The following is a 16,304-nucleotide window of genomic DNA, read 5'->3' on the forward strand; positions in this document are numbered from 1 at the left end:
AGGATGCATTGTGGGAAGGGAGTGGGCCAAACATAATGTGGTATTTCTTAAATAATTATTGGATAATATTTGAAACAGGTGGGTATATTCATAATATAATAATAACTGAAGTTTCACTGAATCATTTTATATTTTAATCATTACATTTATTTTATTGCATTTCCTGTACTAAGTACTTAAGAGACCAAACAATTTTACTCAAACTTATTAAGTTACATAGTTTTTTTTTAAATTGTTTCGCTTAAAAAGTTAATAGAGGGCTTAAAAAAAAAAATTCAATGTTAGATTGTTAAGTCAAAAATATAAAGTGAAAACAACGATTAAGAAAATGAAATTATTTGTAGATTTTAAAAGTAAAAAAGAAAATTAATTAAAAATAGCTATTGTGAAAAAAAGTTATATTGTTTTGTATTGTATTTGCACCACAAGTTTGTAAGTTTCCAGATTTGATATAAATACTATATATCTACCCAAAAAGTAGAAAATTACAAACCACTTAGATTTAGTGTAGAAAATTTAGTTGGACTAGAGTTCGCTCTAAGTTCGACTTTAAGTCTCAAAGTGAAGGAGACTTTGAATATTCGATCACGGCTTCGAGTGCATCAATCAGTGTTGTGTAAGGCCTCCATTGTGCGTTAACAAGTGGCACGTTGCCGGTTTGAAGCATAGGCACAAAAACAGAGGTCAGGCCACGACACATCAATGTATATATCTCTTCAGTTTCCTTTCCCTTTCTCTCCTTCTTATGGCTGACTGCAAGTTGTGCATTGATGATGTTGCCATTTGGCGAAGAGTACGAGTTCGAATACTCGTAGTATGCCAATGACAACATGTACGGGTTGAAAGACAAAAGATTGAAGAGCTGCATGAGGCAGGCACAGCGAACAGAGCACAGAGTACAAGTCATCAGCCATGTACAGGAAGTTAGTTAGGCGGGTCTGACGACCCACAAGTGCAGGTCCTATTCTGACATAATGTCAGCAGCGACAAGTTGCTCAACAGGACAACAGGACAACGGGACCACAAGACAAGACCCAAAGCAGTTCACTTTTAAAGCCAAGTAACTAACTGGGACACAAATGTTGCATTAAGTGCTATGCTGGGTATTCCCCATTTGAATATATTTGCTTTTTTAAACAACCTTCATTTCTGCTTGAAAATAGTAACTGCAACATGGGAGCAGCCACAGGGAGGTGAGGAGAGCGGAAAGTCTCGATTGTTAGTTCCCTTGGGCTTGTTGAGGCACAAAAGTGCACTTGTCTATTGAAATCCAACAACTGATAGCACAGGATGCATACTAAGCAGCCAGAACACAGACACACAGACACACAGAAAAAAAAACAAAAATATTTATAATTTTCTACATCAAAATGAACTGTGTATACTCTATAAATAGTATCTAAACTAAACAAGAAGAATTTTTGAAATGTCTTCAAGTGGTTATTAGCATATTTTAGGTTCAACCCAAAATATAATTATACACAGTGGTGATCAAAAAATGAATATACTTATCTCAAAGCCAATTAAAAATGTATGAGTTTTTCCTTGGTTTTCGGCTTGTATTTCTGGAACTCCCCTGATACTGATGGTACTTTTCTTTAACTGTTTCCAAATTCATATGTTAGTTTAGTACTAAAAGTACTAAATCTATGTAAATTTTTTTATTACCAGAGCTGAGCCTATTCTTTAAAACAGCGCCCCTTTTACTATAGTCAATTCGCCCAAAGTAAGTGTATAAGAGGCACGAGTGTCGCATAACAACTGACAGTTAAGATACTATATAAAAAGCAAGTTTCTAAGAGGGATTTAGTTGCTATTACATTCTATTCATATTGCCACAACTCTTTAAAGGGACATTTTAAAATTCCATTTATCATCATTTGGCAATTTAATTGATAATTTTGTTGCTCTTTGAACTGTTGACTCATTAGTCAGATTTCCCAGGCGTATACGAAATTTTGTACACATTTTCCGTATTGTTTATTTTAGAAAATGAATATGAATAGATGTTAAAGTTTTGTGAAAATTAATAGCTTCTCATACTGTGAACAAGCACACATGAACACATGAGCAATTAGTATATACGAACATATAGATAAGTTTGGTCTAATGTAGATCCAAATTGAATATCTAGCTTAAAATCGAAATAAAAAAATGGAGAATAGTGTTGTCGATTAATTGGCATATAATACATTGAAAATAATATATCGAACTAATATCGAGTTTTCTAAAAACTCTTTTTTTGAAATTAGTGTCAAGGGGAAACTAAACAAAAAATGCATAGTGATGGAGAATTATTGAATCATCTAATTTTGATGCAAAACAAAATTAAAGGCCTAATAATGAAGAAATTGACAATCCGCAAGGATAACGGTTAAGAATTTACAAAGTTATGATAGCTTGAAGTTATTGAAGAAGCGTCAAAGGGAATGTATGGGGAAAATCAACACTGATCAAAATTATGGGAAAAAAAGAACAGTGATGAACAAAAATTGAATTTTCTAATTTTGATGCAGAATCAAATTAAAGGCGAAATAATGATGAAATTGATATTCCGCAAGGAAAAGCTTGTGACAGTTTGGAGTTTTTAAAAACGTTGAGAAACAATTATAGAAATATGATTGTTTTTTTTTACAGTTGTTGATGTTGCTTCTGAGTAGCTATGCGCTCAGAAACGTTTCTGCCCCTGAGATGAAGATGTAATTGAGCTAAGTGTTGTGTCAGGTCAACACTCAATTTCTCCCTTTTTGTCCATAGCTGCTCTCTCGCTGACTCACTTTTCGCTCTCAGCTGCTGATCACATTATCAAAGCACAAACGTTGAGCGAGGCGACAGTCTGAAATCAGCTGCTAATGTGATCGGGTGTAAAATTGTTGCTTGTTCTTATCTGAAATCTCTATACACTCTATATTAATAATAAAATAAATAATAATCAAGTGATTAAAACACAACACAACTTGGATAAATATGATCAAGTTATTTTGCTCAACGCTTTGCTGGCTTCTGTTTATAAATGCAGGTAAAATTAAATGGTGAATAAATACAGTGTAGATACAAAAAAATTCCCCTTGAAATGCTGATAAGGAGTAATTTTTATATTGAAAATAAACTCTCTGTGTAAATACCCTGTTAATATTAATATTTACACGTATAATCTCAATATTGCTATTTGAACTTTTTCTTTTTAGATGCACAAAATTCTTGTCCTCTCGGAAGTAGTTGCGTCCCGCGTTGGAAGTGCAACATCAACCACGGAGAGGGAATTCTTAGTGATCGTTCTGCACTATCGAACCCTTGTCCACACGATCTACAAATGTGCTGTTGGAACAGCTCCATAGTTAGCTTAATACATATTTAAAATTGTCTAAAGGATTATAATTGTTATTCTTTTTAGATTGAAGTAATGAGCCCGGATGCAAATCTTAAATGCGGACTTCGCAATATTAAGGATGGAAATGGAGGGGACGAGAAATTGACCAACTTTGCTGAATTCCCCTGGGTGGTGGCGATATTTGTGAGTAATGATACAGATAAGATGTATATCGGAGGAGGATCTATATTGACACCGAATATGGTGCTAACAGCTGCCCACATTGTCTGTTCCCAACAAACTGAAGATCTGAGTGTCCGTGCTGGGGAATGGGACACTCGAACGGAGAGCGAACCGTATTCCCATCAGGAGCGTGATGTGGTCGAAAGAATTTGCCATGAGCATTACAATAAGGTAAACTTCTTCAATGATATTGCAGTGCTCCTCCTAAGATCTGAACTCAGTCTGAATCATCACATAATGCCCATTTGTCTGCCTCGTAAATACGAGTATCCAAATACCGAACGTTGCTTTGTGGCAGGTTGGGGAAAGGATAAGTTTACGGATTCTGCAACAAGTAATGTCCTACGAAAAGTGGATCTTCCGATCATCGATCATACGACCTGTGAACGACAACTGTGGAAAACTCATTTAACAAGATACTTTCGTCTAAACCAATCATTTGTCTGTGCCGGGGGAGAAAAGGAAAAGGATACGTGCACTGGAGATGGAGGATCTGCCCTCTTTTGTCCCCTTGTCGATCATCCCGGGCAATACTATCAACTAGGCATTGTCTCCTGGGGTCTTGATTGTAACTACGAAGGTGTACCCGCGGCTTATGCAAATGTCCCCCATCTTCTTTCCTGGGTCCACACTATTCTCCATGCTCTTCACGCTAAAACCGACTATTATACACCCATATTCAATATAGATTATTATAATCGGGAGGAAGCTTTCAGGAACAAGTTAACTTTAAATTAAATCTAAAATATACAATAAAATAAAGATTTTTTTTTATAGTCGTCAGTTCATTTTAATGCATCTCATTTATCAAGGTATACAGCTAAAATACTTTAGTCTTGGGAGGAGATGCATTAAGTATTAACACCCTCTTTTACCAATTATAATGGATAACTAAAAGATACACATTTTTAACATTTTATATAATGTATATGTCAAAAAAAACTTGATTATTTTTCAACAATTCACAGTTCATTTAAAGTCGTCCACAAATATATTTTCTGCTTTTTAAAGCATTCACAAATACGTTTATATTTCTTTTTTACTGAATCGCAAAAATATGCAAAAAGTATATACATAAATATATATATGTCTTTATAAACATATTTATAACAACAATTGTGTGAAACGCTTTCGATAAGAATCGAGAAAAAACTGTAGAGAAACAAAAACAAATTGCCTACAAATTTTTGACAGGCAATTTGACTAGACATTCCCTACCTACCATGCCACATTCCCCATGTTACATTCCCCATTCCACATTTGAGCGTATCGCTCTGGTAACATTTCAAATGAGCAATTTTCACATATTTAGATGGCAACATTCACTGCAAATGTACAGACATCAGGCAAGAGAGAAGTGGCAAGTGGCAAGTGGCAGCTGGAAGTGGCAACACAACTGTAGCTACATTATGTCATAAAAATAAATAGTTGGACACATATGAAGACCAAAGACCAAACCGACTCTAAAGGGCCCAGGCAGTTACATATCGTCGAGACATAGTCATGGCAGCGCCCCAACCCCGCCACGACCTTGCCACGCCCCCAGCCTCGGTCCTTGTATGAGGGCAATATTACGACTCAAAACGGAAATGAAATGAATGCGCACGTATGTATTTTGTTCCACCAAACACTAGAGCGAGACAGCTCACAATTTGGTGTCCAAAATCATAATGATAATGACGGGCGTATACTGTTGAAACACCCCTCGTTGCCTCCACACTTCTTCTCTCGCTTTCTGCTCATTCCCTTTGTTGGCACTTTTGAGTTCCTTCCACTTAGCTCCTATCCTTTGCATACGTTTACGTCGCGTATACGCAACATTTTTAGGGCTGTAACTAATTTCTGTTGTCCCAATTGTGATGGAAATGCCTGGATAAATAACTAAAAATCAAACTGTTAAGCGGAAAGCTGGATTTCTTGCATTTTGATAACTTTTATGTTTCTAAATTGTTTTTCATTCTTCAAGAAAAACTTTTTAAGTTTTTTAAAAATAATATTTAAAATTGTAAGTCAATTCTTAAGCAAACAGACGAAAGCAAAATCTTAGCTTACAGTTACCCTGTTATGAATTATCATATACCCAAGACAAAACCGACAATTTATGTTATAGAAATTCAAATCAGTTTTTGAATTTCTTTTTACTCAATAAATATTATATTGTCAACAATATAAATTTGACATTAACTAACGTATGTATAATATAAGAAAATATAATATGAATTTGACTTAAAACAGTTGAATTATAGACAATTTGTTAATGTATAACATTTTAAAAATAACATATAGATGGCAATTAAAAATATGTAAGAGCCATACCAAGAATAATATTCTACTGCCTATATAACCAACATATACAGGGTATTTCAGCATACTTAATGCAATCTTTATTCATCGAATTTTATGAAAACTTTTGCGCACTGCATCAATACGCAGCGTCCAAATCCAAAAATAAATAAAATCAGAAAAGAAACTTCAGATATTTTCAGACCAATTAAAAGTACAACAAAGTTAAGCAACAAAATAAAAGAAGCTGGAATTAAATGCGAAGGAGTTGTGCGAGTGAAAAAAAGGAGGCAACAAGTTCATGCAACTTTTGAAATAATTCTGTTAGCTGCAACATTAAGCGCCAGTTGAAATTGGCAGCAAAAGCGCCAAATGGCGACTAAGACAATTAATAATGGTCAAAATAAAAATGGCCAGCCAAAATGTTTGCAGCTTGCGCAGCTAAAATATAAATGGACAGACCATGTCAAAGTTGCCACAGCAGCTTCCAATCCGCAACTTGAAACGTGCAACGTGCAACGTGCAACTTGCGATGTGCGACGTGCAACCCACACTCTGTGCATCAATTTTTGTAATCCCTGGTAAACAATGCAACTGGAGCTTAGATGCCACGTCTAGGATCAGCAGTAGCAGCATCCGAAGGGGCAATGTCAGCAGCATAACTGGATAACTGTCGAATGAATTGATATTGTTTACTTTTAATTAAAAACAATTTGCTTCGCTGGCCTTCTTGCCACAGCATCGACAACTTGATAACTCGACAACTGCCCCTCGATGATGATGCCCTACGTTACCTAATGATGATGGCTTTGACTCCAACACAGCTGACACTGTGTTCTTCCATCTCCTTTGCCCTAGTTGACAGCAACAAAAACAACACAAGAAGGACTGCAATGAAAAATCAACCTCTCCAAAGGATTGTCCTCTTCCTCTTTGTTGACGCAGCTCATCGATGTTCGTGTGCCGTTTCTGTAATGAAATTCAAACTGTTTATAAAGTATAGACTATCTAACATTAATCTAAAATCTATTTTTGATATCATATTATATAAATCTAAATACATAGAATATTAAATGAGTTAAATTTATTTATTTATTGCCACTTATTGTTAAAATAAATATTATTATATTATATAACACAAAATTGAAGAGATTTAAATAATTAATTAAAATATTAAATGCAATAAGTTGAAGCTTAAAGTTAAACATTAATTTCAAAGTGCTTTGAAACTATGATCTACTATATTTTCCATTTTTTCCAATACACTATTTTAGATATATAACCAAATGTCGCAAGTTTTATGTATTATGTATTAATTTAAAATTGTGAAAAAATAAACACCTTCTAAAAAGCATAAGCCAAAATAAAATGGCTAAATTTGTATGCCTAATTTCAAGTTTAATCCAAGGCAAAAACCATCGACAACTTTAAAGAGAATTGCCAATAGTTAAGTTTAAATCTGTGTATTTAAGTTGTTGTTAATAAGCCAAGTTCAGCTTTGATTATGTTATATCAATGCTTCTACTGGTCTCAACATATTTAACCATGAGTTGTAGACAGGCAGCCATAACACACACAAACAAACACACACATACACGCACACATATGTAGCATTTAAGCCGCTTAATTTAAGGCAGCCACAAAGGATACCCTGAAGCACAAGGGATGGAAAGATGGAAACTTACTGCCATTAGCGACTGTTAGACTGACAAAAACTTACAGTGGCTCACGTTAAGTTTGTGAGAAGCTGCCATAGACAAAGGACAAAGAACACAGCACGAATATGAACAATAATTCTGTGATATATATCTACTTCTTAAATGGTAATACCTTTCACGCAGTTTAATTTGAGCATTCACCAACAGAGAAGGCTTAAGATCGATGATGTACCTGGACATCTGGACGAAGGTTTTATGTGCTCGTACAGCCAAAAGCCGCTTTGGCCAATTATTATTGGATTCGCAATTAAATTGTTGACTTTCTTCTTATTGTTGTAGTTCTTGGTGTTGTCGTGAATTGGCCCAATCGACTGGGCCAGCCACTTTTTGTGACCTGCACGAAAGTTCAACTTGAGACAGTATTTCTCAGATACGACAAACATTTAATTAATTTCGGAATGAATGCAAAACTTTCTCTCAGTTTTATCAGGTCCAAAACTAAAACTTTAAAGGTGTCTCCAATGTGTGTGTGTGTGTGTGTGTGTGCAGGTGTATGTGGGTGTTTTAGCCTACAAGTTTTTGGCTTACCTTGAGCCTAAAAACTTTCGCGTACAAAGTTAAGGCGCATAAATTTCCAAAACGGAGCCTTTTTTTCACAACTAAACAGTCGAGTTGTTGGCACTTGTAAAAGTTCTCTGCTTTCTGTTCTCTGCTCTCCAGTCTCTCTGGTGTTGAGGCTATTTAAAGGATTTTCCGTTGATTTTAATTAAATCTTTGCGCAATGAGCATAAATATTGACCAAACACAAAATGGAAAGAGATCTCTTTCTTTTCTTAGGGAAAACCAAAGTCTAGATACCCATAAAGATTTTACGTGAATATACTATATCGAAATACTATAATATTTATGTAAGCTTTGATAAAATCGCGTTCGACTTAACACATGTGCACATAATTTTTTCAAGTGTCATTCCATGGAAATATGTACATATTTCAATTGATTACTTGGTTTTGTGTTAATAAACAACTGTTATCCATAAACTGAACTGCATAATATGGAAATTGAGCCCGAGGGAAACAGGAAAATTGAGAATGTGTGTGCCCAAATCAAACTGCTAACTCAACAAACGCATTTCATGCATTTTGCATTCGCAATTTTGATTGATGGATAGGGGGAAGGATCAGGAGTTGGAGAAGGGGACAAAGTCTATCAAATGGGTATACGACAATATAATGAAGTGCGACCAATAAGCAAACGTTCGTTACAAATTGCAGCAAATCAAACACACGTTTATATTCCTATATTCCAAATTTAGGTATAAATATTATGCACAAATGTGTGTAAATAGTTTGCACAGATTTTGGCAACAAAATAAATTGCAATAATTATGCTGCAAACGGTTGAGTTGATGACTCTCGACGATGCCCCGCAGCACAACTGGCAACTATCGAAAACAGCACATATAACTACAATGTAATTATTGTGGTATAAAATGAAATACTCCACACACACACACACTCACACACCCATACGTTCACACATATATCTTCTTATGTATTAGGAATCTATTTGCCATGCTGTGAATCACAAAATACGCGAACTGTATGCAAATATCAAACGCTGCAAGCTTCAAGCTACAATGAGCACAAATCACAACAGGGGTATATTAAATATTCTACTCTCTTTGTTATGTTCTGGAAATCAATGATGTGACCTATATTGTTTACCATTATGAAATAATTACAACTGAGTTAACAATATTAAATAATTCTTGGGAACTGTCATTTTATTCATATTAATAAACTTTTATGGCTATTTGTGATAATGTTTAGAACTAAATTTTACTTCATTCTATGATATATACAGCATTTATTGGTTATCATTTTATATCATATCATTTATCCGAAACATAACAAACATATGTTATTACAATTACAATTTAAAGAAATTTTCATCTTGCGCTAAAAATATTATTAAGCAAATTATCTCAAGTGAATTTCATGCTTAAAGATTGCGCTTTGAAGTATGCTACAGAGACTTTTCTAATTCTATAACTATTTTAGAACTCGTCTTTAAATTAATTGCAATACTTTAGTTTATTACAATTATATCTCAAATTTTCATTTTAATTAAAACACATACAACTTAGGGTCAATATTTATTTTTCACCTGCATAAGAGTAATATAAATTCATCTTGAATTTTCCATACATTTTCTCCACACACTCACATTGTTGTTAGCGTCAATATGTAAGCAGTTTATTAAACAAATCGTAGCAGACTTTCCGGTCGCTTATTGGTGGACAATTTGCATATTGTCAATGGGAAAAGGCGATTTTAGAAATTAACCAAATATGTTACAGATTTGCACCAAAATGCAGTTAATTTATTTGTTTAACGCAATTACAATGCGAGCAACGCGGAAAACACAACACGAGCAACGTCCGACAGGTGAACGAGGGCATATTGTTGAGTTCCGTGTGCGCACCTCTAAATGAAAAGTATGCAAATTATGTTGCCGCCTTTCAACCGTGCCGTAAATATTGTTATTATTTCCAATTTTTTCCTTTCACCTTTGTTGTTGTTTATTCAGAGCAGCTGAAAGCTGTCAGCCGCATGACAAAATTTATTGCCAAAAATTTTAATTAGAAAATCGCACAACACGAAAAATCCGACGACGAGCTGTTATTCAACTGATGACAAAATTATAAAATTGTTTGTTGATTTTGGGCCAAATGTCACTTCACGTCAGCCAAAACAGTTCTCCTCTCTTCTGTTATTTTGCCAAACAATCACAATACTATATACCATCTCTCAGGTGTCCACAGTTCGCAGTTGCAAACAGGATTTCAAATTAAATAAACGAACAATTTACAGTGAAATATTACATTTTGAATATGCAAAAAATCATGTGTTCACGAATATTTTAAAATTTATCAGACAAAAAGACAAATGTGGCGGAAATATAGAATATCTATCAATTGAAAATTATTCTTAAAGAGCATATTATTATTATCTATTTCACCTTGTACCTTTTCCATTTGGTTGTATTAAATATGAAATTATTCATATCTAAATAAATATGTGTTCTTAAATCTAAACATTGTTTGAGAATTATACATGTTTCCAATTTAATAAAAGAAAAACTATTACTATGAGGTAATCTTCTCAAAATTCATTTCACAGCAATCGTTATTTAAACGTGTTTCCTTAATCAGCTGTTTTAATCCGGACTTCAAATGAGTTTCGTATTGAATAATTTGAGTAATCAATAATGTAATGTTAATTTACATTTTGATAAAATGTTTACACTACAAATTTTAATTTTAGTTCCTGCTATTTTTTGCTTAAATGCTTTGTGCAAATTTTTATTTATTAAACGCTGACAGCCACAAACGTTCGACTAATTAAGTTTTTTAATTAGGCGTAAATCACGATTTGCTCATTTAACAAATTAGTTATAATTATGCTAAAATTCATCATGTGACAACATGAATTGGGCCAATCGAAATGAAAATATTTGTATTTAATTGTGTAAAATAATGACAGCAGCATTTGAATGTCATCACTTAAAAAAAACTAAACTAAGCATTTGTTTTTGCAAAAGCTTAAAGTTCTTTTTTGAAATAATTGTAAGCTTTATTGGCATCCATTTGTTTATTAACTATCCTTCATAGAAAAAATATTTTAGTTGATTAATTCATTTGAAATTCAACAGTTTTATTTTAAAAAGTTTATTTAGAATATATGAATGCATTTGTGGTCCAATTGGCATTTATTAACCCGCCCTTGACAAAAATTCGCCAAAGCCCATGCTTTGCATGAATTTTTCAAAAATGATTGACTGCTTATCAAAGTCACAGCTGCAACGAACGAAACTTCGCTATGTCGGCATCCAAAAATTATGCCAGCAAAAAGTTGTGTTGAGTTGAGTTTTCCCTTGAGAAACATTTTAGTGACGTAGTGAAAGCTGTAAACTGAAAATCCTGAATAGACGCCCACTCAATAGCATATATGACAAACTATGTGCTGTGCACCTCAAAACGACCCAAAAGGTATAAACAATATTGTTGTTGTTGTTGTGGTTGTTATTGTTGCAGGTACGCCCACTCTCACACACACACTTAAGTTTTTAGAGGCTTAATTAAGTGCATAAACTTCGGAGCATAAATACAGTTGCCATCTCTCTCCCTCTCTGTATTTTCCTCTGTCGCTGTCTCTCTCAATCGTTCTTTCCTTCTCTTTCAGTCAGCTTTATGTGCTCGTCATCAGTTGACGCTATTCGTTGTTTCCCAAGGGGCAACTTTTTTGAGGTTCACGTATAAATTTGAAACGCTTTACTTTGTTTACGTACTTTATCATAGTTGTTACTGTTCCTGCATGTGCTAGTGTGTGTGTGTATGTGTGTGCTACCTTGGCAAAAGTTCTTAACTAAAGTGTTGCAATTATATTGATTGAATTTTGCGGTGCCTGTGCCTTTGGCAACTAACACAAATGCTTGCTCTTTACACACATTACGTATACGCCCCCATGGGCCACATGAAACGCCAAATGGCCCGGCAGGAGGGAATGTCTGTCACTTGCTGAGCTAAGCATTTTGTTCAACACACAATCGTTAAACACTTCACACCTCAAGCGCAATTGAATTTAACTTACCTACAGACATACTTGAAATTAAGGCAACTGATGCTCTTAATAATTTATTTTATATTAACAACAAAGTTAACATGCTATTTATTTGTTTAACTGAGAGCCGTTGACCAAAGGTTATTTAAATATTAAAATTAAAGAATATAGTTTTATTACACAAATTTAATATAATTCATATAGACTTAAATAAAAATCTAAAAACAAAAAAGATGATGTAAAATATAAAAAGTGTAAAGATATTTACACTTAGGTATATTATTTGTTTTGAAAAATATAAGATTAATCATACGATTTCAAAATTACTCCACTCGTATTTTCTTAAATTGTATGTTTTCTTTCACATCTGTTTGCTATCTACAAATCTAAGAATCATTCAATTGCTTTTGGCAATATCTTTCTTTTTTGGTATAATTGTAGTTCTATTAGTTGGAATATCTTTTATGTGGTAAGTTGACCTTTGTTGCAGTTGCATCTTCGTCTCATTGTTTTTTATTTTCGTTTGTTGAATTCCATTTGAAGTGCAAGTTTTGTGCTAACGCATAAATCTTTGGCACAAATGGCAAACACCAGCCAATGGAGAAATGGAAAAAGAGAATGACAGTAGAGACAGAGGGAAATGGAGGAGGAGGAGGGGGAGCAAGAAGAGAGAGATACATATCATGGCAAGAAGAACTCGAAGAGGCAGCAAAGCGTAGCTGCGAAACGGCTGTAGCATATGTTGTGCTTTTCTATATATTGTCGCAACATCAGTCAGGATTAGTTGTAGAACTTTACCAGACCTATTCCCCATCTCCCTTTCCCCTCTCCCTTTCGCTTTCCCCCTGATTCCCCTCTTATTCTCATCCATGTTTGCCATGCTGTAACCGTCTCGCTGCGTGCTTCTAACATGGCAGCAGTTTCCCTACGATTGCTGCTCCTTCCCCTTCCCCCTACCCCTCCCTCCTGCTATCCATCTCTTCTCCTACTTTTTGGTGGCATCCTTTTTAGCTCCATTTCAGCCTGTGTCTGTCTCTCTGTCGTATTGTTGTTAGCCTTCTGTTGTCCTTGTTGTCTTGTCAACTGAAGTTTTCTGCCATTTGCTGTTGCTGTTGTTGTTGTTGTTGTTCTTGGTTGGTTTTCTGTTTGTGTTCTCCGCCCGGCTGTGTGCATGAAAAGTTGCAGGCATTTTGTTTTTGTTGTTGCCTCTTCTTGTTGCAAGTCTATTGCGTACTTCACGTTTATGTTTAAGGCCATGGGAATTAGTTGTATATAAATTCCACAAAATACTTTTACCTCACTTTTAAATGTAAAACGTGAAACGATTAAAATTACTTAGTTACTTAGTCCTCACTCATATAATTAACTTTAAAAATAGTGTAGCATTGCATTTATTGTGGGTAAGTAGCCAATTAAATATTTTATATTACTAAAAACTTTATAGAGAATTTAAGAAAAAGTTTCATCTCAGGAAATCTTTAAATACCATTCTAATTTTAATCTGAGAAAAAAGTTAAAGTTGCTTGAAATAAATTTAAAAATCTTTTAAAAATAAATTATCGTTATAATTTTTATATATATATTGAGTTTTCAAAATTTGGTAAAAGGCACAAGTTAAATATAAATTCTATTTTCTGCAGATAAATTTTAATTTGTTCAAATTTAACCCAAAACCGAAATGTTAGTTGAAAGTTAATAATGACAATTTTCGCACATTTTCCAATATTATAAGTTGTTTTTCTAAAGCCTGATTAACAATAGATTTTTGATCTATATAAAAAATTTGTACAGGCAAGTATTTTCTGTGTTAAGCTTGTCGAATAAAGTTTAATATTAAATGCAAACACTTCAATGTAATTCAATAACCACTCATTTCGCCATATGAATTCTCCTCAAAGACGTTTCATTCCATTAACATATCTTTTTTTTAGGACTTTCGGTTAAGCTATGTGCATTAAAAATCAATTAAAAATCAAAAACATGATTTTCCTGAACAGTTCACATAATATTGCATCTGCTTTTGTTGTCGGCAGAATCAGTCTCATGTTCCTCTGTCTCGTTGATTTCCTCCTCACGTCTTTGATGTTGTAATGTCACATCTTCTCTGAGAGTCAAGTACTCCTCCTTCTCCTCCTCCTCCTCCGACGACGATGAACTGTGTACAATATCCTCATTTGATTCTCCAAAGATGTGATGAGTTTGTTGAGTGCTTATCAGGGGCCTTAACGTTCTTTCTTCTATTCTAGTGTCTTCCTTGGGCAGGTTTGGCTCTTCGCTCTGTTGAAGATTTGAATCGTTTGGTATTTCTATTGTGTCTTCACCACTGGAGGGAATTGTCTCAGCTCTTGACATAGTCTCTAATTGACTGTGCTCTCCTGTTCTGATATCTACTAAATTTGTTAAGATTGGACTTGAGGTATTCCTATGCATATCGTTTATCCTTTTAATAGTAGTCATTCTAATGTCTAGAATAGGTTCTGAAATTTCCTTGGATTCTGACATGTTTTCTTTTTCTTTTGGCGTAGTGCATCTATAAGCTTCTTTCATGTTCTCCTCTATTCTTAAGTTTTCTATTGTTTTTGAGCTGACATTAGTTTCAGACATCTTCTCTTCTCTCTTAAATTCTCTCACTGCATTTGGAATCTTATTTGCTGGTGACAGAATGTCTTTCATCAGAAAAGCATCGATAGGTTTAGAGTTTTCTTTAGTTTCTGCTCTTATCTCTTTTAAATAAAAGTCTGTTATTGGTGTATAAACCTCATTAGCTATTGTTCTGTTGTCTTCTATACTTATGTGTCTTATTGACTTGGAGATTTCATTTACATCGGCAATATTCTTCTTCAATTGAGACTCCTCAGAAGTTGGAGCTTTTTCTGCCAGAGAAACATTTATCTCGTTCACTTCTGTGGAAAGTTGCGTCAGTGAATTCGGTAGAGTCTCATCAACACGTGCTCGCTTAGGTGACGATGGAGAATCATCCGAGTCGGGAATAAAGCCGGTTTCTGGATGTGATGAGTTAAAAGAGATCTCTCCACATTCCTCACTACAAATAATAATTAAAAATATAAAAATAAATAAATATATAAACATCTATTACTTACACCTTCCTCTTTGTTGCTCCAATCGAAAATCCCAATAGAGAACGTCTGCGTGTAACTGGACCAAAATTTCTAGCCAAAGAATCTTTCAAGACTTTAGTTTTTTTGTGTACTTTTCTTGGCAAAACAGGAGAGTTTCCCATGTTCAAATCACTGTGATTTCAATTTAATTAATTCTCATGTACTCATATTAATAAATTATTTAGTTTCTCACCTTTTCTTAATTTGTGCCGTCTTTGGAACCTCAGGAGATTCATTTGCGCTGCCTCTTGATAATCTTGGATGTCTAGGTGACTTTCGAGTTTTGGGTGTTTTTGACTTCATCGGTGAATGTATTGGCCGTCGACCTGTGATATTTGTGAAACACCGAACATGCAAATCCGACGCACAGACATCACAGGGTGACCGAACGGGCTTTTTCCGACAGCTGCGTCTCAGCGTCGAGAAAATCTGTTCATTTTCTGGTGTGGATGATGCCACTGGCTGTGAATTGAAATTATTTCATCTGCTGTCGATAAGGATGCATCTGGGTCCACCTGGAGTTCCATTTTCTCAATTCTATGTTTTTTTTTAAATTAGTAAGTGTTCTGTCTGTAACTAAAGTTTTACAGGTCTAAAAGCATCGCACACTGTGTATTTGGTAGACTGTGTAGCATAATTTGTTGTATACTTTTAGAGATATCTGCAAAAGTACTTAATCTTTTTGTAAACATAGGTACATAGATAAGGTGATTTTAGATCAATTCCTGTTTTCAAAAAGAGCCATTATTATTCAAATAATTTAGTGTTTAAGAAAAAACAGTTAAGATTTAATCTATTTTATTTATTATTCAATTTAAGTGAACGAAGATTTGAAACATTTTCATTCTGAATCTCCTTTCCTTTTTTGTCGATTAGTACAGCAAGTGTTGAGGATTATCTTAATCTATAAATATGTTAGTATAGCCCTTAAACTATAAAATTTACTTCTTGATTGATTTATGCAAAATGATAAACTACCAATTTCCGTTTAAACACTTATAATTTAAGCGAATAATTGAATTGCAATAACAGCCTTAAAAGCGGGTTGCCTGAAGCCTGAAAGTAA

General features: G+C 34.2%; 2 protein-coding genes across 3 annotated transcripts; one reads left to right on the forward strand and one right to left on the reverse strand.

The window, feature by feature from the left end:
- Nucleotides 1-2,918: 2,918 nt before the first annotated feature.
- Nucleotides 2,919-4,578, forward strand: LOC117780444 (phenoloxidase-activating factor 2-like). The gene is made up of 3 exons (XM_034616982.1): nucleotides 2,919-3,019; nucleotides 3,189-3,337; nucleotides 3,395-4,578. Exons 1-3 carry the CDS (start codon nucleotides 2,968-2,970, stop codon nucleotides 4,289-4,291), a joined length of 1,098 nt encoding a protein of 365 aa, XP_034472873.1. The 5' UTR covers nucleotides 2,919-2,967; the 3' UTR covers nucleotides 4,292-4,578.
- Nucleotides 4,579-13,404: 8,826 nt separating this feature from the next.
- LOC117780634 lies at nucleotides 13,405-15,795 on the reverse strand. 2 transcript variants are annotated; one of them, XM_034617244.1, is made up of 4 exons: nucleotides 15,432-15,795; nucleotides 15,221-15,370; nucleotides 14,122-15,162; nucleotides 13,405-13,415 (listed from the first exon to the last, which is right to left on the reverse strand). In XM_034617244.1, the coding sequence occupies exons 1-4, from the start codon at nucleotides 15,539-15,541 to the stop codon at nucleotides 13,412-13,414; spliced, it is 1,305 nt and encodes a 434-aa protein (XP_034473135.1). In that variant the 5' UTR covers nucleotides 15,542-15,795; the 3' UTR covers nucleotides 13,405-13,411. The 2 variants fall into 2 exon arrangements, with proteins under 2 accessions (XP_034473135.1, XP_034473134.1); XM_034617243.1 differs by lacking the exon at nucleotides 13,405-13,415 and having other exon boundaries at nucleotides 13,916-15,162; nucleotides 15,432-15,794.
- Nucleotides 15,796-16,304: the final 509 nt, after the last annotated feature.

The sequence above is a fragment of the Drosophila innubila genome (genome assembly GCF_004354385.1).
Source record: "Drosophila innubila isolate TH190305 chromosome 2L unlocalized genomic scaffold, UK_Dinn_1.0 4_B_2L, whole genome shotgun sequence".
Lineage (NCBI taxonomy): Eukaryota > Metazoa > Arthropoda > Insecta > Diptera > Drosophilidae > Drosophila > Drosophila innubila.